A 22,514-nucleotide genomic window follows, 5' to 3' on the forward strand; every position below is an offset into this window, starting at 1 on the left:
AGCAGTATAAAATGGCTTTGAGCTGAATCATCCAACAACACAACTACAAACACACACACACACACACACACACACACACACACACACACACACACACACACACACACACACACACACACACAACTATACATACACGCACACACGCACTGTGCTGTCTTGCAGTGTAGTGCAGCGGTGTCCTAGTACTGGCCTTGGATGCTGCGTGGCCCTCCATCATCCATCATCTCCTGCCTGCCTTCTCCTAGGGGACAGGAAGAGCATTACATCTAGCCCTTAGAAACCAATTAAAACAACACAGGCCATGCCAGTGTGTGTGTCTATGTGTGTTGGGGGGTGATGTGTGCATTTTTTGTGTTTAAGTATGTGGGACACTTCAGAGCTCTGTGCTTTCTTGCTTCATTGTGATCTTGTCGTCGTCATGCAGTTTCACAGCTTGTGTACGGCCAATGATTTCTCCTGCATGCATTGTTAGACTCCAATATTGGCCTTTCCCAGACTTTTTTTTATCCCTCTCTACCTCTCTATGTTCTTGTCCATGTCTTTTTTTTCTTGTCCCCTTCTTTGCTTTCAACCATTTGTCTTTCCTTTCCTTCCCTTTCAATTATGCTTCATGTATCCTATGTTTCTGTCATCTCCCTCTTTTCCTTCCTTCTTCCGTCAGCCTGCATTGAGACACATGTTTTTTCTTTACAGACCTTTATTGACAGGGCCTCTGTGATTAGCATTTAGTGTTTTAGGGCTAAACAATAAGTGTAATTGGTACAGCATTGAGAGAAATAATAATACAAGCCAAGGCTGAGGAAATCTTTTCACTCATTGTTGATGTGTTATTATAAAAGTAATATTACAGCTATATGTGTGCCCTTATGTTATAATCTGAGCTATTTTTTTTTAATGTTCATACCATTTAAAAATGCTTTTAATGTTCAGCTACAGTAATCTGTTTGGCCCGAGTATGATTTTAACTTCAGTACCACTTTAGTTTTTATTATTGTAGGGACTTTATGAGCCTCACTGTAAACATTTAGTGATATAGGCCCACGTTATCCCTGTCATCACTCACTTTATTTCCTCCATTAGTTTGTTTGTGACTTTTCATTTTTGAGAGTCTTACACAAAGATAAACTTCAGAAACCTTGTGCCATGCTCATATGGTCATTCTCTGTGTCCCCTGCTTCCCCTTTATCCTCCTCCTCCTCTTCCTATAACTAGCAGATGCTATCTGTGCACTGCCGCTCCTCTGGCCACAATAGGCCTCACACAAAGCCTCCGACACAACAGGACAAGTCGGAGAGGAAGAGAGAAAAAGGGAATTTGAATGGGTGTTGAGCGCCGCAACTGCAAGAGGAGAATAGAGCGAGTGTTTAGGCTGGTGGCTTTTATCAAAAAGGGCTTTTTGTTTGTGTTGTTCAGTGGTGGATGTAACAACGTGTGAATGTATGTGCGTGTGTGTGTTGATAAGCCAGTGCTGTAGGAAAAAGACAGATTTGATTACCATATCTGAAGATTGTGGCTGGTGCACTACTGTGTGCCACTCACTCTTTTAGTCTCCAGCTAAAATAAATACATTCAGACAAAGACAGAGAGTGGATTAAAAAGTCACAAGTTCGGAGAGAAAGAGCGAAAGGGCGAGGGAACAAGGAGGGATGTTCATCAAAAGCCTAGCTGGTGTAAAATGGAAAACACTCCTTAATTATATCACTGTGGCATTTCAGTTCTGGCCTGCATGACACTGGGCTTTGTTCCCTTTGTGTGTTTCTGTTAGTGGCGTCCTGAACACCTGTGGCTCATACCAGCCCGCCACCTTTTCTATAATGATGTTAGACTGGAGATAATTGTCAGGTACTAGGTGGAGGAATAAAGTTGTGGAAGGATCTAATTTATATGCGAAACAGTAGATACTGTACACCTAAAGACAATATATATATTTTGTGTTCTTGTCGAAAGTTAGTTAACAAGATATATACCTTATTACCTTATGTCTGGAGAGTTAATGAGTTAATTAACACATGGTCAACATACACACATGCTTGAAGGCTAAATTAACCATCTGCTCTGTAGCTTCGTCTTCACTGTGCATATGTGAGAGTATTCTTGTGTCACTCGCAGCAACATTGCACATTAAACTATTCTCTAAAATGTCAAACTATTCATTTTTTACGTTGGCACCAGTGCACTCTTTAGGCTTGTTGTGACCTGTTCCACAAAGGGTGTTGACAAATGAAACGGGCAAAGGTAATACTAATGTTATTACCAATTCCTTTCACTGGAATTGTTGCTACCCGTGGACTTGGAGACAGAGGACAAGTCAATATACTGTACATGGTGCTCTGGCCAAGAACTTTGGTCAAGTATAACGATTTTGCAACACAAACAAATGACTTCTACTGTTTGCCTTTCTGGTTTGACCAGAGCTTTTGCTACTACATAAATACTTTTAAAATACTTTTCTGGCCCTTAGCCCCCTCTCACTATTGTGTGCTATATATCGACACTTACTTTATTATGGACACAAAACAAAAAATGTATTTGGATATATGTTTTTGTGCACTTGGAGCTTGGTACTGAAAAGTTAAAATGGCTGTCCTATAGGGGCTTAATCACTGATCATCCATTGTATGCTTCCTTTGTGGCAAGCCAGGTCAAAGAGTGACCTTACCCCCTCTCCAAAACAACCTTCCACCAGCACCTCATCCCCTTCACCCTCCTCCCACCCTGCTGCGACAAATGACCCACCCCGCCACACGTCAGGTTCTAATCCAATTAGCTTTACTCCTAATTATGCTAGTAATGACTGATTACCAAAGGAGCCATTGTCTGCGTGGCTGCCTGGATGAATGGGGCTGTGATTAGCGACTGGGCTAGCCTTGGGTAGCCATTAGCACCTCTGCACACCTTTCAAAGACCTCTGGGGGAAATATGTGGAGCAGAGGTCGCTGTGTGCAGTAATTGTGTTCAGTAGATTAATCGTCACAAGGTCAAATGAGAGATGTAAGTGAAGGCTGGATGGGTGGGTCCGGGTTAAGTGTGTGAGTTGGCAGGTTGGGAATGTTAGCCTGAGTTGAGGCGGACTTAATGGATCCGAGGTCATTTTTCATCTCTCTTAATGAGCTAGCAAGTATCTGATTCATTGAGAATGGGAGATGAGCATAATGACTTAAGTAAACCGTCATTCATGCTGACACGTAATATATTTTCTATGATGTACTGCTTTGGGTAAAAATCGATCGTCCCATATGTTGTTCTGGCTAACATATGTCCTTTTCTAATGTTTCCTTCCAACCAGTTGACTCCGGAGACGGGACCCCGACAGGGAGGAACCATGCTGACCATCATGGGGGAGAACCTTGGACTGCAGTTCAAAGACATCCAGAACGGAGTCCGCATCGGCAAGGTGGCCTGCAACCCTCAGGAGGACCAATACATCAGTGCTGAGCAGTACGTTGACACTATCTTTGTCTCAATCTGTCCTCTCCCACCCCTCACTCTCGGCCTCCCTGTTTCTAAGACTCTCTTCTCCAATGCTTGTCTTTGTCCAATATTGATGTGACACTGAGTGCTTGGCACTACACTGTAACTCTCTCTCAGACCTCTGTTTCAGTGAAAACTCCACCGGTTAAACTCCACTCTCCTCTTACAAACAAAACCAATTCATAACTGGCAGGTTCCTACCGTGTTTGGTACTGCCAGTAGATAAGTGCAGTCCATGTAGATCTGACAGTAGCTGAGTTTAAGTGCACCCTTTATATCACTACTAATCAAAATGATAGCTCCATCAGAGTTATATTACCTTATGTAATCACCTTCAGAATGAATTTGGCCCGTTCTGAGAGAAATGTAATGGCATCTGAAGTGGGCCGTACATATCTTCTATAAAACTCCTCCACAGATGAAAGCTTGTCATGTGAACGCTCCCTCTGATTAAATGATGTTTACTGATTTCTGGGAAATTCAGAATCACGATGGTTGCTGCTGGGTGAGGTTAACTCCCATTTAATAACTGAAGTAGTCTTTTCTAAGAAAATTTTTTTTTTTTTTTTACCGGCAGTAAACACACAAAGTTCCTAGTTGTCTCTTGATAAATATCATGGGATATGAGTTATTAGATTTCATTCAGACTAGGGAAAAATATACTTAATAACAGCCAGTGTGACGCACTGCCATACAATAACTACCCAGAAAGATCTGGGCCTTCAGTGAAACTGCTAAATAAGTAACCATTTTTATTTTCTGTTAAATTCATCTAGAAGCAGAGAAAATACAATTTAGGGTGAGGAAAAATCGGGGCTGCTCATCACAGCTGGAGGTGTCCTAAATATTCCATTTCCAACTATGTAACTGTCATTTGTACACAAATGCTCCATTTGCTGCACAGTCCCAGCAGATTTGGTTTTCCCTGCCCCCTCACTAAGAAAGAAACTAAGAATTGTATGACTTTGATGATTTGACAGGCACAACAACACGATGCTCTGCATTTCTCGTCTGCGATGACGGGTGTCGAAATATCATAGTGACATGTCAGCCTTGATTTCTAATTTACAACCTCATCCATTGTATTGACGCAGAACATCACATTTCTTTCACTCCGGCATGGAACCGTGGAGTAATATTAGGATGTTCTTATTATTTCTTCACCACATGTTAATTTTGTCCTAGCGATCAAATCCAAAACCACCAAGGTGTCTATGTTTAACCCCGTCAACCCCTTAACGCTGCATTGGCCAGTTGCCATAGCACCGCAGTAAAAGAGGGTGTGGCCGGCACTGAGGCTGTCATGCTAATTAAAAGTGATGTTAGCCATACGCTGGCATTAGTGGTCCGTTGCTCTCCTCATTCCCGTGACCCTATCAGATCTGCAGCAGAAGAGACAGGACAGGGTTACGGGACTGACAGCCTAGATCAAAGGTCAGCTGGTGGAGGGGGGGAATAGAAGGGGCCGCACTGACTGTTGGGCGAAATGTAGACTCTTTTTTTATCTTGTTCTGGCTATCTCTTTCTCTCTGAAAGCACTTGTTCTTCATCCAGCCTGTGCAAATTGAATTGCAAGAAAATGCAGCACTTCTGGCCCTTTTTAGTATTAGTAGGCTTGTCATTCACCTCTGTCATTAAATATTCACGAGATTCCACATTGAGAAAAGTCAATTATTGCCGGCAGTGAGGAAAAACAGAACCTGGTATAACCTTTTTATTGCCTTATTAGTGAATTCAGTTTGACAATTTGGTATATGTTTAATTTTTAACCATCAAATTCCACCGGAGTTATTTGATTGAGGGAGGTATAATTCCTAATGTTGTTATCCTTACAAATGCACTGTGAACTCTCTGTCTCTCTAACCACGTAATAACAGCTCGATGTAGCCACCTGTCATCTGTGCAGTAATGAGGCGAGCGAAGCCGCAGTTTCTAACTGAGAGCTGTCCAGCATTTTAATCATGTCATAGTGGGAGACCTGGGAATAAATGAAAGAGAAAATAAAAACAATGGAAACAAACGGCATCGGAATGTGAAATTCACTGTGGCCGCAGTTGCCATGGCCACCTGCAGGGAGGATGGAAGCAGGAGAGTGAATAACTCATCTCGGGGAGGGAGGGAAGCTGGGGAGATGCGCAGGATATGAGCTCGTTCAATTAATCAGCCTCTCCCACTTTAACCCCCTCTCTCTCTCTTTCCTTCTTTCTCCCTCTCTCCTCTGAACTATCGCCCTTTCTCTCTGTCTCATTCCTTCGCTGTGGCTAATTAACAGTCAAGTGTGTCTCCAGTGTGTGAAACATGAAGGAAGTGTGTGAGTGTGTGTGTGTTCACCCTCGGGCTACACCGCCACTCCTTCCCTCATTCAATCATTTCTCCAGTGGATTTTCATTTGGCCAGCCAGCACCCAGGGCCAAGTGTGAAGCTTATGGTTCTACAGTACGCACTAATACACACACACACACACACACACACACACACACACACACACACACACACACACACAATTTCCCACTGCTTTTTGTTATCTTTATGAACGAGGCTTTAGAAGCAGTTTATTATTTCCCCCTCTGTACCTTCTTAACTTGGCCTCTGTCTTCCTTCCATCTCATTATTAAGCAAACATGGAAGCAGATCTCTTAACATCCCCACATGTGTTTGTGTTGCTGTGATTATCGTACTCATCTCTCCACCTCTGTGTTTCACTTTGTTTTTAGGATTGTGTGCCGGCTGAATGATGCAACAGGTTACAGAGTGCAGGAGGCTCAGGTAGAAGTGTGCGTTAGGGACTGCATTCACCCAGACTACAAAGCCATCTCAACCAAGGCCTTCACTTTTGTGGTAAGTTTGTGTGTTGGATCGAATTATAGCAAAGACAAGATTTCTGGATGTATTTTGATGTTATTTTGGAAATCTCAGGCGCCCAGCAGCCATGATTTATTCACCTTTACTCTGCCTGTGTCTCTCCTTAGTCTCCGTACTTTACACGGGTCATTCCTTCCACTGGGCCGCTGTCTGGAGGAACAAGGATTACTATTGAAGGCAGTAATCTCAACGCAGGCAGTTCTGTAGCTGTGAAGATAGGACTCAACGCATGCCGCTTTGAGAAGTAAGCAAATCCAAATTATGTAAAAAATGTATGTTTGTTTGTTAGCTCATAGTTGATAACAATTTGAAGTGATACAAGTGATTGAAAACATGTATACAATTATTTAAATATCTATGGAGAACAATGTACGTGTAGTGTTACTTTTGCAAGACTTGAACATTGAACGTAGCTGATTTCGCTACTGAAAAACAGGGTCAAATTGTAAAAGAAATGGTGTCATTCAGGAAAGTTTGTTTTTGCGTTCCTCTGGGGACAATTACAAGTTATAATGATTTATCCACCCATTTTTACTTTTGCCACATGCCATCTCTTCCTGCTTGGATAATTATAGTAATTCCCTGTTCCATGTTTTAAAAAAAAATACCTTTCGGTCGCTGCCATTGATTTGCGGAAGGAATAGAAAACGCTGCTGGCAAGAGGATGATCTGCAGTAATTCACAGCAATTGAGAGAATGACAGTGTAGCCTTTCTCTGGGAAGCTGATATCATTGTTCAGTTTAGCTGTGAGTGATCTAAGTGCATGGCCCACCTTTTGTCAGGACTATGACTATAATTTGTAAGGAATGATATGGTGTTGCTGGTAATTGGTAAGTCACATATTTCCTGCTTTTAACTCATGTTTGAATTTTTTCTCTAGTTTTTAGAACAATCTGCCACCGTTATCTTTTCACTGTTCCTCACTCTGTAAGAGATTGTGCCTGGATTTCATGAAGAGGAGACAAAGATCCAATTTGATATGACTCTAATTCCTTGAGCCAGGAACTGTATTGTTTCCTTGAGTCCCTTCTGGCAAAAGTGACAGCAAACTGAGCTCTGGACTCAATCCACTCAAGTACGCTGTCTTGCAGATGGCAGAGAAGAGAAAGCAGAAACTATTGTAAAAATATAGGAATGTCTAGGCTGACTAGCGAAAGAGACTACTGGTCACAGTGAGAACAGTTTAAAGTCTTCCAATAGAAATTTCCATTGGAACTGAGGCACTATTGTTTGTTTGTGTTTTTTCTTTCTTGTTTCTCTTTTAAAGCAAGTTCTCTGTATCACTGGTGTTTCTTTATAGTGGTTCCCCTTCTCCCAGGCAACAAGTGACAAGTTAAACTAATGAGCTTGGACCTATCAAGCTCTTTTTATATCATATCAAAAGAAAAAGTAAATGCCAATTTAAAGCTCTGTAGCCCATCCTGAGAAAGGTGAACTTAATAGTCCTGGCCTTTCATTCGCTGAGCAGCAATAACCTTTATGGCCAAAGTAATGAACTGGTTGAGTCCATCTCTATAATGTGTCTTTGTATTCATTGGGGCCTCCGCTTTAATCAAAACCTATTTACCCCAAGTCACTCATCCTCTTATCTCCTTCTGCAAACCCGTTTCTCTCCTTTTCTTTTCTTCCTTTTTTTCGAATCCCCTCTTGGCTTTCTTTTGTGTGGCCGCAACCTTGTCAAAAATACATACGCGGCACCACAGGGGCTCTCGGCGGCGACAGTGTTGTGAAAACGGTTGCCATGGAAACGTAGCACTAGTGGAATGTAGAACACTAGTTATGTATTTTTTAAACCGTCCCCTTCATTTTTTTCCCTTCTATCTTTGCCTATCTTCAGTCCAAATTGCCTCATGGGAGAAGGCAGGCTTCTGTCCCACAAAGATGACCAATGCTCCTGTTTTTTTTATTCTGCTTTCTTTTGCCTCAAAAACCCAACTCCACCTCTCCGCAAAATCCTCCAAAATAGGTTTTTGCTATTAGACCCTCTCCATCATCCATGTTTCTTTGGATTTCACTCCGACGGCAGATAACGGAGGAGGATTTGTGTACCAATCAGCTTTTCCTACTCCTGTTCTGGATTTCACTCAGCGCCTCCTGCCTCCATGCCTGCATAATGCACACACACCCGTTCACTCACACTTGTAGTTCACTGTTGGATGTTAGCAGACGACAAATGACACAAAACACATACTTACACAATGTTAATCTTCTACTTGCACTTTATTTATATGCAAATTCAGACTTCTTCAGAGCCATAGCACCTGCTCCACACACCGGTATGCACACACACACACGCTCATGTGCTGTCTCGCAGGTAGCCATACTCCCGATGCTCGGCCAGCAGTGTCTCTGGGGAGGGGACGGGGGAGTGAGCCACTGGAGTGGAGCACAAAGTTTCTGGCAGTGGCACAAAGTTTCCCAGCAGGTCACAGCTGGCCGCCTGTCTGCTTGGGAGGGAGTTACATCACACAGAGAGACGACCAGCCTGATCTGCCACTTCAGATCTATCAGCCAGAGAAAGCGCAGGAGGGAAGGAGAGACATAGAGAGAGAAAAGGAAAGGGAGACAGAGCTTTGAAGTACAGCACTCTGTGATTCGGATGATGAAACCACGGCTGGACCGACTGAAAGATGTCAGCCTTGTGTATAGGCAACTGTGTCACCATTTTGCGTGTGTATGCAAGCCTTTTGTCGCAGCTGATAAATAATGTATGAGTTATTTAAGGGATGAAGTAGGATTCTTTTTTTTTGGTCCCTTGCACTTGCTTGAGATTTTATTCTGTGTGTCTGTCTCTCAGCCTGTCAGAGAGGCAGCTCCTAAATACTCAAAATCCTTTTCAAGATCTTCTGGTTTTAAGCACACACTCACCTTTAAGAAAGACTGTTGAAAGTAACATCTCTTTTTTTCTCCCCCTCCTGTCCTCCCTATCTCTTTCATCTCCTGCTCTTCCAGGCGGAGCAACAGGGAGATAGTGTGTGTGACCCCATCAGGACAGATCTCAGGAAATACTCCGGTCATGGTGGACATCAACTCTGCCGAGCTGAGGAACCCAGAGGTTAAGTTCAACTACTCGGACGATCCCACCATCCTCAAGATCGAGCCCGACTGGAGTATCGCCAGGTGAGGACACAATCAGGTCCTTTCCGTTAGCTTGTCTGGGCGCAGCAAAGATGAACTTTTAGAATGAATGTGGAGGATTTTCTGTGATGATTGGAAGCTTTAAGCTCTTTCAAAACTAAGACTGCATGATTGATTAATTCCAGATACTGCTTACATCGTTCATGTCAACCCTGATAGTGATACACACTGAATAATTCAGGTGAAAGGTTTGAAAACGGGCAAATCTTTTCATAAATAGATGTAATTTTCCGATTTGACTATCTAACTCCATCTGCTATCATCGTATAATGTCATATGATTATTTCATTATCTATAATTCACATCATCAACACACTGTTTGATCAACAATTCAGCTTGATGCACATCTATAGAACAAATGCATCTATACATTAATTATCCATGATGGTGGACTTGCTATACATTAATGCATTTTTTCAAGGAGCATAGCCAACTAAACTGGAATATGAACTCCTCGAGAAATACTCCACGGCTGGGTCCCGAAGCAAAAACTAACTAAATATTCTTCTCCATTTCCACTCTGGTTTGCTTTTCAAAGGCATATTATGTATTCTGTTTATCATTATGTTTCAAAAGTAAATCTTTGAGAGCAGGAACAGCAGTAAAGTAGCTTCCTGAAGCATCGCATTTCTACAGTTGATGAGCTGCAGCAGAGATGTATCTGTAAATATTACTTGACTTATTGAAATGAGATTGCATAGCCACAGGAAGATTTCCTGTGCAAACACAAGCTGTGTTGTGGAGGAAAACAAAAAAGCTTGCTGCTTCCAAGTGCTAATGGGCTCACTAGCATGACCTAGAAACTCCATAGCTCAGAAACAAAGACAGCACATACACACAAGCACACTGTTGACTCTCTCATTTAACTTCAAAAGTATAGTTCCAGGAAATTGTCATATATTATTTTCTAAAGTCATTTTTTTTTGTTGCATTTACATAGAATTCTCGTATACAGGCTATATTCAAACACTGGATGCATCCCAATAAATAGCCATGGATCTTGGTGGAGGTGCATGGCTCTCAAGGCTAATCACGCTTTTTATTTAACAAGCTGTTTGTCGCCGTTGACCCTGTTGTCAGGGTGATTCTTCGACAGAAACAAGGGTTCTTTTTCAGTCAAACTTTCCAGACGTTAAGTCATATTAAATACACTGCAGGTATTTCTTATTAAAAATCAGGTATTGGGAAGAGGTGATCATATATGTATTGTTTTGATATACAAGCAACTCTGTGGCTTGTCAATTATATATTTGGATGGATATCCTCGTGGATTCATCTTCCTATTATACACACATGCATTTCCAAACATTTGGTCTACCTATGTTGCAAATGTATTATATTTTCAATTTACACACGGCATCTATTGCACGTCTGTCCGTCCTGGGAGAGGGATCCCTCCTCTGTTGCTCTCCCTGAGGTTTCTCCCATTTTCCCCTTTAAACTGTGGGTTTTCTCTGGAAGTTTTTCCTTGTACGATGTGAGGGTCTAAGGACAGAGGGTGTCGTATTGTCATACTGATATTCTGTACAAACTGTGAAGTCCACTGAGACAAATGTAACATTTGTGATATTGGGCTATATAAATAAACATTGATTGATTGATTGATATATTCCAGGTATTTACTTAGGAGTTTTGCCCTTAAATAGAGCCTACTTTATTTGTTTCCACCAGACTCTTTGTCTGTTCAGACAGTGTAACAATCCACTGCATTATCGCAAGGGGTTGAGGTGAAAATGGAAGCCACGTTTAAAACTCTGCAGGGAGACAAAGTCTCTTATCATGCAAAAGAGGTGTGAGTGGATGAGAAATCTCATTTGGAATAAGATGAATGAAATGTTGAGGTGAGAGGGAAACAGGAATGAAAGTGTTGGTTCCAGCCTTGGGGGGATATAACCTCGGCACTCGGCTTGTGTTCTGTGTTTCGCTCAGCGCTCCCAGAGGAGGAGGTGCATGGTTCTCCAGACCAATCACGCTTTTTATTTACCAAGCTATTTTGTCACCGGTGACCCTTTTGTCAGGGCGATTTCAAACAGCGCTTAGCTGACATGACTCAGACTTGTTTCCTTCCTTTCAGGAAGAGTTCTCAGGCTAACAACGAGGACACATTGCACTGCAGAGATTGCGCGACACTCCACCTTGTTTACACAGTGCACTCGGTACAATATTATAGTGTACACTGTATATGTGTGGAAAAGATTTGTATCCTCTCACAGAACTAATCTTGAGCTGCTGCATATTCAGAGTTGCCTCTACATTTCTATTCCACAAACAAAGGTGTAACTGTATGTACATATTCTAAACTCCTACTGGCTTTTCACACCAGCTTCTATTTACTACTTAAACATTTGTCACCCTCCTTTAAGCCTTCTCAAAAACCCGAAGCCATCCTTTGCCTCGCGTCCTGCTAGCTTCTCCCCCTCCTTCAGGGCCATTTTCACCTTCAGGCCAGCAGGCCCCATCTGGTCCACTAAAAACAGGGACAACTCCCTGGCTGTGAATGTTATGTATTGTGTGCCCTGACACCATGTATATTTATACTTTAAGATGCTCCAGTTCCACCATGGAATGGATGTAATGTTCTGTTGAGTATATCACAAGCCCTCAGCTGCCACTGCTCAGAGAACAACACCAGAGCCACTGAGAAAGATAATAACAGCAATTATACCATGATACAGAATATGCTCATTTTCTGGTGTCTCATTGCCTGCATGAAATCAAGCCATATACCAGCCAGTATATGATTTTTTTTAATAGTGGTGAGTCACAGTGGCACAATGCTTCAAGCCTCGCCTTACCCCTCTCCAGTTTTAGGTTGTGTGCTGACTTATTTAGCTGCTGTCAGAACACCTCGCATCAGATAAAGTTCAGCCTCCCAGGCTAGCGCGGGCTGTCGAGGAGGCATTGTGGGGGAATAGGACTCTCACCCATATTAGCTATGTCAATGCCGGTCAGTCACAAAGACCTATAGGTCAAAGGTGTAAAGGTTATAGCACATGTCGCATCACAGACAGAGGTGCAGTTTCCGAGCGTGTTTCAAGCTGAAAAATACCGCAGTGCAACTTTATTTCACTCTGAAAATGTATCCCGTGGATTTTGTGAGGTGCTGAAGAGAGGCCAAAAGCTCTGGCTCTCAGGACTAATGCTACATATTCGCTGATTCTTCCCTCCAACCTCCATATCGGTTTAAAGAAGCTTTTAACATTCATGCGAGGGCTTTAGCATCACTATCATTACCTGAAAATGGGCTTCCATGAATAAGCAGGCGAAAGGCTACTGCAGGAGCGAGCTTTAATGGTAAATCACCAACTGGAGGGCCCTCTTGGCTCCCACAGAGAACAGATTTATTAACATTTATCTCTACTGAAAGGCTTGTTGAATCGTATATGCACTTGGAATCTGCAAGACAAAAAAAAGGACGGCAGGAGATCCATGAATGTGTGACACACAGGTGCACATATACGAGGTTTTATTGTCCCAGTGCTATTGTATAACTGTTTGCTCTGATTTTCTATACTGTACAATAAGTCCTCTTTTCTCTTTTTTCAGTGGAGGAACCATGTTGACCATTACTGGAACCAATCTTGCCACCATCAAGGAGCCCAAAATGAGAGCCAAGTATGGATCTGCCAAGTCAGAGAATGTAAGTGGTGGACCCAGACACACGCACACAGTTTGTATTGACAAAACAAAAGAAACAGTGACTTGACTTGGCAAGTGTGTTGAGTGAGACCAATATAGACACACAGGTGTCTCTCTCTCTCCCTTTCTGTCTCTCCGCTGTCTCCCCCGCTGTGGAAAAACTGATTTTCAGATGTTGCACACACTCCTGGGACACAGACAGCGGCGCACACACCTGACCCGCCGGTCAACCAGCCAAGAGCCCATTTTCTGTTTGTTTTTGATGTTGAATTTCCTTTTAGCAGTTTAACCTTTGAAATGTCAACCAGCAATAAAGCAGCTCCGGCAAATCCCCCTCTCTTCACCTAGCACCACGGGGCTTAGCTAACCTTTCTCTCACTCTATACTGAAAGTAAAAATATCCCTTCTTTTTCCTTTGTCCCCTTCTCTGCAGTAATTTTGACTCCGCTTGGTTTATGTTTCTGTTGACCTATAAACACAGTTCTGTTTTGTTTCTTGATTTTTACACACGCTTTGTCTGTGAGGGTGTTAGTGTGTGACAGATAGAACATAATGTAAGGCTATAACATGCTGCGAAACTATTCAAAGGTCTGTTTAGCCACGCTGTATTATTGTTAACAGCTACCGGCTGACCTCTCCTGTTTCTCCGAGAGTCATTACAGTCCAATTTGTCGACTGATTTAAGAGTCGAACCCCACGGGGGATTTCCAGATGATATCAACACTGATTAGAACACCGCTGTTATTAAGCCAGCCTCTTCCTCATTATGTCATCACTGGTATCACATTACCCTGTTTAAGCTATCATATACAAATACTGTTTATTATGTATTTGCTCACGGGATCTTTTGTGTAATTATTTTAAAATGTACCTTTTTTTTTTATGTCTTAAATGATTTAGAAAGGTTGAAAGTTAGGAAATGAAATCAACTCATGTACATTTATTTCAACGTTTGTATATTGTCCCCCCTCTTCTCATTCCCTGCCTCCTTTTCACTATCCTCTTACCCTCTTTCTCTCCCGTCCTGCCCTTCTGTAGAACTGCACGGTTGTCAGCAACACGGTGATGGTGTGCCTGGCGCCCTCTGTGGCCGGATCAGAAAAAGGTTTCTCGGATGTGGGCAGCAGTCCTGATGAGATCGGCTTTGTCATGGACGACGTGCGCTCTGTGCTGGTGGTAAACGAGACTTTCAGCTACCACCCGGACCCCGTGTTCGAACCTCTGAGCCCCACGGGCATGCTGGAGCTAAAGCCCAGCTCACCACTCATACTCAAGGTAAATTGCATTGTGCTCTGTGCATTGATCTGTTTGGGCCTGGTCTCTACCTGGCTTTGCTTTACATCCATCACATCTTTTCTCTTTCAAGTCTCCTCTTCAATTTTCTTCGATTTCTTTCTTTAGCTTTCCTTCACATTTTTTCTTCCCCTGTCTTTTACCCTTTTCTTTCTTAATGCCCTCTCAATCCACTTTTGTCTTTTGTTCCTTTTAGCCTCTATTCTCTCAACACTTCTCTGATTGTATTTTCTGCTGTCTGTCGTCTCTCCTTTCACAGTATAAAGGACCAAATGGCTCTAATTACCAAGTGGATGGTGTTAGAGTGAATTCTTGGGTGGTTTTGAATTAAATCTTATATTGAAGTTACTCTGTCAAAGTAGTGAAATACATTTCTTAAAACCCACTGGGATTCGAGGACCAAAAGGATGTTTATTAAGTGTTAGTACTGTTCTTGTCATGTTTAGTTGCCTCGGCATTCTTAACAAAATATTTTAGAAAATGCTGCAACAACCTCCCAGTCAGCATCCAACACAACTGATAAGAGGCTGTCAGACATTTGAAATGATGTGCTCCAAACATTCCTGTACAGACACTTTGAGCCCTCCTTTCTCTTGATTTAAGAGTTTTTCTTTCAACACAACCGCCCTTCAGATGTTTTTCCACCTTGGAAGATGTTATTTCTTCACCTGCTTCTTCCAATTGGGTTTGGAGACCTTTAAGAGAAAACAAATCTCTTCCAAAGCGCCCCTTTTAAAATCAGGTGCAGGAAAGGAAAGTAATGTTTATAAAGTGGACCCATGTGTTGCTATGCCACCTGCTCAGATTTTTATCAGCTATCTTCTGAAGAGAGACTTCATAGCCATGTTTACTCTAAGCCAGAGACAGAATGCTTTTAAATCCAGAGTGCATTTATAAAGGCTAAGCCCCACCCACCCACGCTGTCTTTTGTCATTTAACCTCTCCCCTCGAACTTCAAAGCATCTGGAGCAAAATAGAAAATTATCATGCAATTTCATGAAAGAAAAGCCTTTTTCCTCTAGACCAATCAGGGTGGAGTTTAAGAAATAAAGAATCACGCCTTTGTAACTTTAAATATCATTCTTTATTGAAAATCTCTGATTGTCCCACCTCGCTCCGAGTAAAGAATTGCAGAAATAAGCAGCGCAAAAAATGGCATCCTATTAAATAATTGAAGGAAAATCAGACATTTTCGAAGCAATTATGTCGTCCTACCCTGCAAAGCAAAGCGATTTCAGATGAGGAGGGGGAGGAAGAGATGGCAGAGGAGAGGAGGAGAAGGAGAAGAATCTCTGTAGATTTTATTTAATGTAATCCTTTTTTTTGGCAGCCCTTAGGCAATAGATTTGGATCAAATAATCTTATGCTTATTATATTTACTACAAAAGTATAAAGTTATTCTTTTTAACTGAGGAGAATTGTCAGAGACTTATGAAAGAGTAAGGAAAAGTAGGATGTCCAGAGGATTTTCATGATCAGTCATTTTCGTGCAATGTCTCCAACGAAAAGTGTAAAAGCACTGTTGCTATGACTACCTGCAGTTTAAAGTACCTTGCACAATGTGGCTGAATTGTTGACGGACACGTTGCAGCCTATCAGAAACAAATGCTTTTTTCCACAGCAAAACCCATAGTAACAGTGAATCCTTTTGTGCTGATATTAATGTATTAATGTGAACCTATATTTCAACCATATGTAAGTAACTGAAACATGTGTGTGTCTGTTTCCAGGGCCGTAACCTAATTCCTTCAGCCCCGGGAAACACCAAGCTGAACTACACGGTGCTGATCGGGGAGACGCTCTGCATACTCACTCTGTCCGAGAGCCAGCTGCTGTGTGAATGGCCCAACCTGACCGGAGAACATAAAGTCACTGTAAGTGAAAATGTAACTTTGTCTAGAATGACTGTTTGTTGTATGATTTCCCCATTGTGGGTTTGGGTTGTCACACAAAGCAAATCATCGGACCATATGGGGAAAGGTTTGGATACAGCCATAAAAAAAAAATGAAAAGGAGTATCATCTGTCTTTTTCTGTCTTCCGTACCTGTTAGTTCATCATCCAGCTTGATTATTTTGTCTTGCAACCTCTGGAGCATCTGGTGTTCGCATGTCTTTCAGCCGCTCAGCCCATCTTCTTCTATAGTTCCAGTTTTCAGTGCAGTTTCCGCTGTGCTATTCATCTCCCCCTCTTTATGTCAATCCACTTCCTGCCTTCCCATTCATTCATCTCATTATTTCCTCCCCAATCCATCAGTCCTAAATCTCTTTAATTGCTCTAGATTTCTCTTCCCCATTCATATATCTGCTCTCACACAAACACACACACACACATCTCTTACACGGTGTTTGCGACTGTATTTATGTCTTTGAAGATTTTGATCGGGCTCGTTTGGCTGCCATCCTCCTTGGGATTTGAGCAGTATTGATATTCAATAGAGACCAAAAAATGGCTAGTGGGCGTGAGAGGTCTGAGTCTATTTTTACCCTTTTCCATTTGGTATTCCATAGATGTGAGCCAGTTGAATATGGAATAAAAGAAAAAGAAGACAGGAGTGAAAAAGCATATCCCAACGTTTTTTTTACTTACGTGTTCTGTAAGCCATAACTGTTTCGATGTGATATCGTGGAAAGTCGTATGTGTGTGTGACTGTGTGTACTTGTTCACTGGTTCCAAAGACAGCCCCAGGGCACAGATGTTGCCTCCCCCAACCCAGATAGAAAGGCTTTTAGGGAGTTTTGGCCTGCACTTGGCTCAACTCGACACAGCTTGGTTTGCCAGTATAAATGCAATGTGGGATTTAGCAATAGTGCCTTGCAGAATGTATTATTACTTTATTGGATTTATAGCAGTTGCGGCCAGGTGTAGGCCTAAAATTGCCTGTATGTGTCGTCGATACAGATTCATAAAAACATATAATCCTGTATGATGTTCACATTTTCATTTTGGTAGCAGCAAAACGCTGAGTGAAAATGGCTTACAGCTTCAGCTTGGAACCCTTCCTAATTCTGCTGCATACAGATCCACATCCTTTTTTTATGTGGTCTAACATTTGTGTGTGTGTCTACTAGGTGCGTGTTGGAGGCTTTGAATACTCTCCGGGGACGTTGCAGATTTACTCAGACAGCCTGCTCACCCTGCCCGCCATCATCGGTATTGGAGGAGGTGGCGGCCTGCTCCTGCTGGTTATCATTGTGGTGCTGATTGCCTATAAGAGGAAATCACGGGATGCCGACCGCACCCTCAAACGCCTGCAACTGCAGATGGACAACCTGGAGTCCAGGGTGGCACTTGAGTGCAAGGAAGGTGAGTTACGACCATACTTGATCATCAAAAAGGGTGACACTCAAACCTAAAAAATTACTTTCATATTTATTTGTTTCACTCTGCAAGTTTCTTTCCATTTTTCCTCCCAAATAACTTTCCATGTCCCAAAAGAAATGTCTGTAAATCGGTCTCTCGCTGCAGTTTACCTTATAAGCTGCACAACTCCCATTCAATAGTCCTTTCCATTTCTCCCTTCTTTTTTTTTTCTCTTTCACTCTCTATTCCCCCTCCCTCTCACTGCCACCCGTCCCCCTGCTGTGAGGTGGCAGCAGTGTGTGTGTGCGTGGGTGTTGGTTTGTTTCCAAAGGAGTACTTTGATCTGAGCCAGCCACCAGATGTTGGCTCTCCACCCCACGAGAGAGCTGCCTGGCTGGCCTTACTAGCATCCACACTGAGAGAGGGAAGGGGGGAGATGGAGGTTAGATAGATACAGGGCACAGAGGTGGGAAAGTGAGGGGTAGTAGTATATTAGCATATATTCATTTGGCAGGAAACGAGCATGGATCCAGGGAGAGTCTAGTGATGCTGCTACTGGTTTGTCTGGCAAGAGAGAGAGAAGCAGATGGGGAGAAAGAGAAGGAGAATACTGATAACCATGATCATCACAATACATTTTGTATGAGACCACTTCACTTGTTGCACTGTAAACATCTAATATACTGTCACAACATGAATACACTGTTACTGGAGCACAAGCATATAACAAACAATATTAGCTAAAGCTCCATATTCAAGGATAATCCTCTTTATATATATATATTTTTAAACAATGAAGCATTGCATTCAATACATTTCAGAGACAAATATAAAATGGTCAAAGTTAATGCAACAATGGCCGAGAAATCCTCACTTCTATATTATGGGTAACTTTCAAAAAGGCCTGATCCTACACCTCCCATAATGCAACTTGTCTTTGTTTTTTATGTTTGATCTTTAGTGAATGTAGCCTTGTTCCAGACTTTAAAATTGCCGACGGCTGTGAACAAATCAGAGCTTTGATGGCATGATTAAAAATGATGATATCATCGATTTAACAGAAATAACAACTCAGAAGATGACACTCAGGTCCTCATGCGTTGCTCTTTTGCAACTACTCACAATCACACACACACACACACACACACACACACACACACACACACACACACACACACACACACACACACACACACACACACACACACACACACACACACACACACACACACACACACGTATACTGCAGGTCATACAGTGATTGGCTGGGGTCTGTGGCAGTGAGTCCAAGTGCCCTGACCCTGTCTGTCCCCTGCCGTCACCACTGTCGTGAAGACGACAACAGGATGGATGGGAGGAGGGGGGACAAAGCAAAGGAGATTAATATGGAAGACAACTAGAGAGAGGAGAACGGGAGGGGAGGTGGGCAGTGAGGAAGGATGGATAGGATGATAATAAGGAGGGAAAAAAACAAGGGCGAAAGCAAATAGAATCTAAAGTAGAGGAAGAGAGAGAAGTTGATCTGAAGATAGTGGGAGATAATTGGAGGTGGATGAAGCAACCTAAATATTTGATTGCAGAAGGCGCTGGTGAACAACTAAGAAGACAACATGGAGTGAAAAGGACAAGGGAATAAAATATGTGGGTTAAATAAATAAGGGATGAATGGTAGGGATGTGTAGTGAACCCCTTCTTTCCAAGTCCTGGGCACCAAACAGAAAAGTATTGAATATATGGATGAAGTAAAAAATAAATGATCAGAAGAGATGTGGCAGGCAAGGGAAAAAAGAGACTGATTAGTGATGCAGAGAGAGACGGATGGCACGAGTGAACCAAACAAACAGAAAGATGGAGGGATGCACATGTAGCAGAGGAGAAGCAACCATAGGGGAGAGGGAGGTGACCTCTAAGATGTCACTTTGGAGGGAGGAAGGAGAAAGAGAGATAGGCAAAGGGGAATAGGGTGACACAAGCCATCTGTTAGTCTGGGCTCTGGTTCGTTATTTGTTTTGGTTGTGTATCCATGTGTTGGTGCATTTTGGGTGACACTATAGGGCACACACAGTGGAGTTAATGAAATCATGGAGCTTTATATTTAGTATTTACAAAATAGAAGCAAAGCAGTACAGCAAGGTCTATTCACTATTGTATGGTGTGTGCAGGAAAGGATTTTATCCCATTTGTTCCCTCTAGATGTGACTTGTGAGGCCACTGGAGTATACAGAACGGGGTCAGAACACACGCTTGCTGGGAACGGGAAATGTGTAAAAACACTGACACACGGACTCACATTAATCATCTGGGCACTAGGTTATGTGTTCAGCTGTGGGGCAAGACAAGAAAAAGTGTGTGTGTGTGTGTGGCTGCTCGAGTAAAGGCATGTGAGGTAGCAGTGTGTTATGTGTGTGTGTACTCACATGCTCAAGTTCCTGTGTGCAATTCCATCCTGAACTCCCCTCCAGCCACTGAGAACCTCAGCGTTTCCTCCGCCCTTCTCTCTGCTCTCAGCACACAGCGATAACATGATGCTGCTTTTCAAAGCTACTCCTCCACACGCCTCCATCTCCTCCTAACTTCTCACCTGTGTTACTGCTCTAAAACATGCTGTTGCTGCTAATCAGATTTACAGATGTACAATGCAACATAAAGAGAGGCTGCTCATTGCACATTTACCCAGGTGTTATAAGTTGGATTATAGTGCAATGTTAAGCTTTTTCTTTATATATCTTTTTTGTGCTTCCTGTTTCTTAATTTCTCGATTTTGGGGGGAGAAAAACAACTATTACTTGATAACACAACCTTTGCATCTAAATAAATGCTTATTTGCTACTCACCGTTTCCAATTGATAACACACAACACTGTTTTAACCTACAAGACGATTGGATACAATGCGATCGATTTGATATGATAATAGCTTATTGTCAGATCAAGTCTGAAATGTTACTTTCCATTACAGCTTCATTTGCAACATCAACAAGGACAAATGTTACTTCTAGCAGAACTTTTTCATAAAAAGTGCGTGTTGGCATCTGAGGAGAGGTGTTTTACATTTCTATAAGTACTGCTATATTTGGGTTAAATGATGAGCAAGAAACCAGACTTTAATCAGGGGACTTAAAATGGCTGTTTGGTGTTCGGCCACAGCAGTGAAATGCAAAATCCCAAACAGAAGCCTGATTATACTTTTTTGTCAGAATCAATAAAATCAATGCTGTAGGCTATAACTATGTAAAACAGTGTTTTTCATTCGTGTGCAATTTAAAGTCTATATTAAAACAAAACGTTCAATCCTGCAGTAAACAACCCTTATAGTACAATATGTGTTTCTAACCATTACTTGTCTTGTTGCACAGCCTTTGCAGAGCTGCAGACAGACATCCATGAGCTGACCCAGGAGCTGGACGGGGCAGGAATCCCCTTCCTGGACTACCGCACCTACGCCATGAGAGTCCTCTTTCCTGGGATAGAGGACCACCCAGTGCTCAAGGAGATGGAGGTACGGGTCAGTAGAGGGCACTCCGCTCACTTTCTCACATAAATACTCACTGGGAGAACTCAATGTTTGTTTGGATACTTCATTAGAAATGGTCTAATTGGACCAAGTAAGGAATCTGCTAAATAAATGGGGGAAAATCAACCGTTTGATGAAGATCGTGGTTCTTTTTCTAAGGATTTATTTTTCTTTTGTAACTCATTTCTACAGTTCAAAAAGGTTACAATGTTCTGTTATCTGTATTAAGTCTTGATATAGGCTTTTAAGAGGGGTTCAACTCCACACTGAGACAGACATGTTGAAATCCATGATTCATCCACATCAATTTAACACAGTCTCTGTTAGAGGAAGGGAGAAGTCAAAAGCAATCAATACAAGTGGGAGTTTTCAGGAATTATTTGGGAAGATGCGTTATACAGTATCAGAGGTGAACCTGAACATGCCCACCAAACTTATTTTATCTTCAACTGTTCTTTAGAGAACTAGAAAGAAAAGGTAACTTGGTTGACAGAAGCTCTTGTAATGCAGTGAAGGGAGCGAGCACTGTCCGAGCCCCTAAGACTCTGCAGGTGATATATTGCCTCTACAGGACCAAGCCTGTTTGAGGCTCATGAAGAAGCAATGTTCACCCATTCAATAAAACACTCTCCTCTCTACTACTGCTCCCTTCTCACGAGGGAACACTCTATCACTCTCTGTGGAAACTGTAACGCAGCATGGATTTGTACTTCCATCATTTCTCTATATACATTAGACTCTCATCACATGCATCACGTAGAAATGCCCCGTTGACTTGCATGTAAGGTGGCGGCTGCAGGGAGACATGCTGTATCTGCTTGGGCCATCGATGGTATTCCAAAGGGAAAGTGCAGCGCGACATTGGATTTTCATTTGTATGGCCCAGGCAATCACAGGCCACAGTAGTGCGCTAGCAAGCAGATCAATTTCTTATTACACAGTGAAGCTCACATTCTCACTTCAGATCTCCGTTTCTCTCCCTCAGAGGGGGAGACCTGCCCTGTGCTCTGAGAGAAGAAGAGAATCAGTAAAAAGAGAGGATACAGTGTGGAAGGGAGAGAGAACTGGGATACAGGAGAGAACATTGAAACAATGAAAGTGCAAACCCTTAAAGCCTTGTTTCTCTGGATGCATATTTGAGATTATTCTCTCCATTTCCTGGTACATTTTTTTGTGAGTGTGTCTGCATGTTGCCCTTTTGCCAATATTCCCTTTATCTAATATTCCTCCTTCTAACTCATACTCATCCATTTCTCAACTAACACTCACATCCTCCTTTCAATCCTGATCTCAACC

At 42.4% G+C, this 22,514-nt stretch overlaps 1 protein-coding gene across 1 annotated transcript in view; it reads left to right on the top strand.

The window, feature by feature from the left end:
* Nucleotides 1-22,514, top strand: part of LOC104946193 (plexin-A1) — a gene marked incomplete at its 5' end in the record, with an annotated part of 80,401 nt that overhangs the window by 47,115 nt on the left and 10,772 nt on the right. Inside the window, 9 exons of the mRNA XM_010771972.1 lie at nucleotides 3,287-3,438; nucleotides 6,186-6,309; nucleotides 6,441-6,577; nucleotides 9,287-9,454; nucleotides 13,019-13,112; nucleotides 14,150-14,386; nucleotides 16,135-16,278; nucleotides 17,475-17,709; nucleotides 21,061-21,203. Of these exons, the coding sequence (XP_010770274.1) occupies nucleotides 3,287-3,438; nucleotides 6,186-6,309; nucleotides 6,441-6,577; nucleotides 9,287-9,454; nucleotides 13,019-13,112; nucleotides 14,150-14,386; nucleotides 16,135-16,278; nucleotides 17,475-17,709; nucleotides 21,061-21,203 (1,434 nt within the window). The remainder of the gene's footprint in view (nucleotides 1-3,286; nucleotides 3,439-6,185; nucleotides 6,310-6,440; nucleotides 6,578-9,286; nucleotides 9,455-13,018; nucleotides 13,113-14,149; nucleotides 14,387-16,134; nucleotides 16,279-17,474; nucleotides 17,710-21,060; nucleotides 21,204-22,514) is intronic.

Source organism: Notothenia coriiceps, unplaced genomic scaffold (assembly GCF_000735185.1).
Source record: "Notothenia coriiceps isolate Sejong01 unplaced genomic scaffold, NC01 NC01_scaffold00010735, whole genome shotgun sequence".
Classification (NCBI taxonomy): Eukaryota; Metazoa; Chordata; class Actinopteri; order Perciformes; family Nototheniidae; genus Notothenia; species Notothenia coriiceps.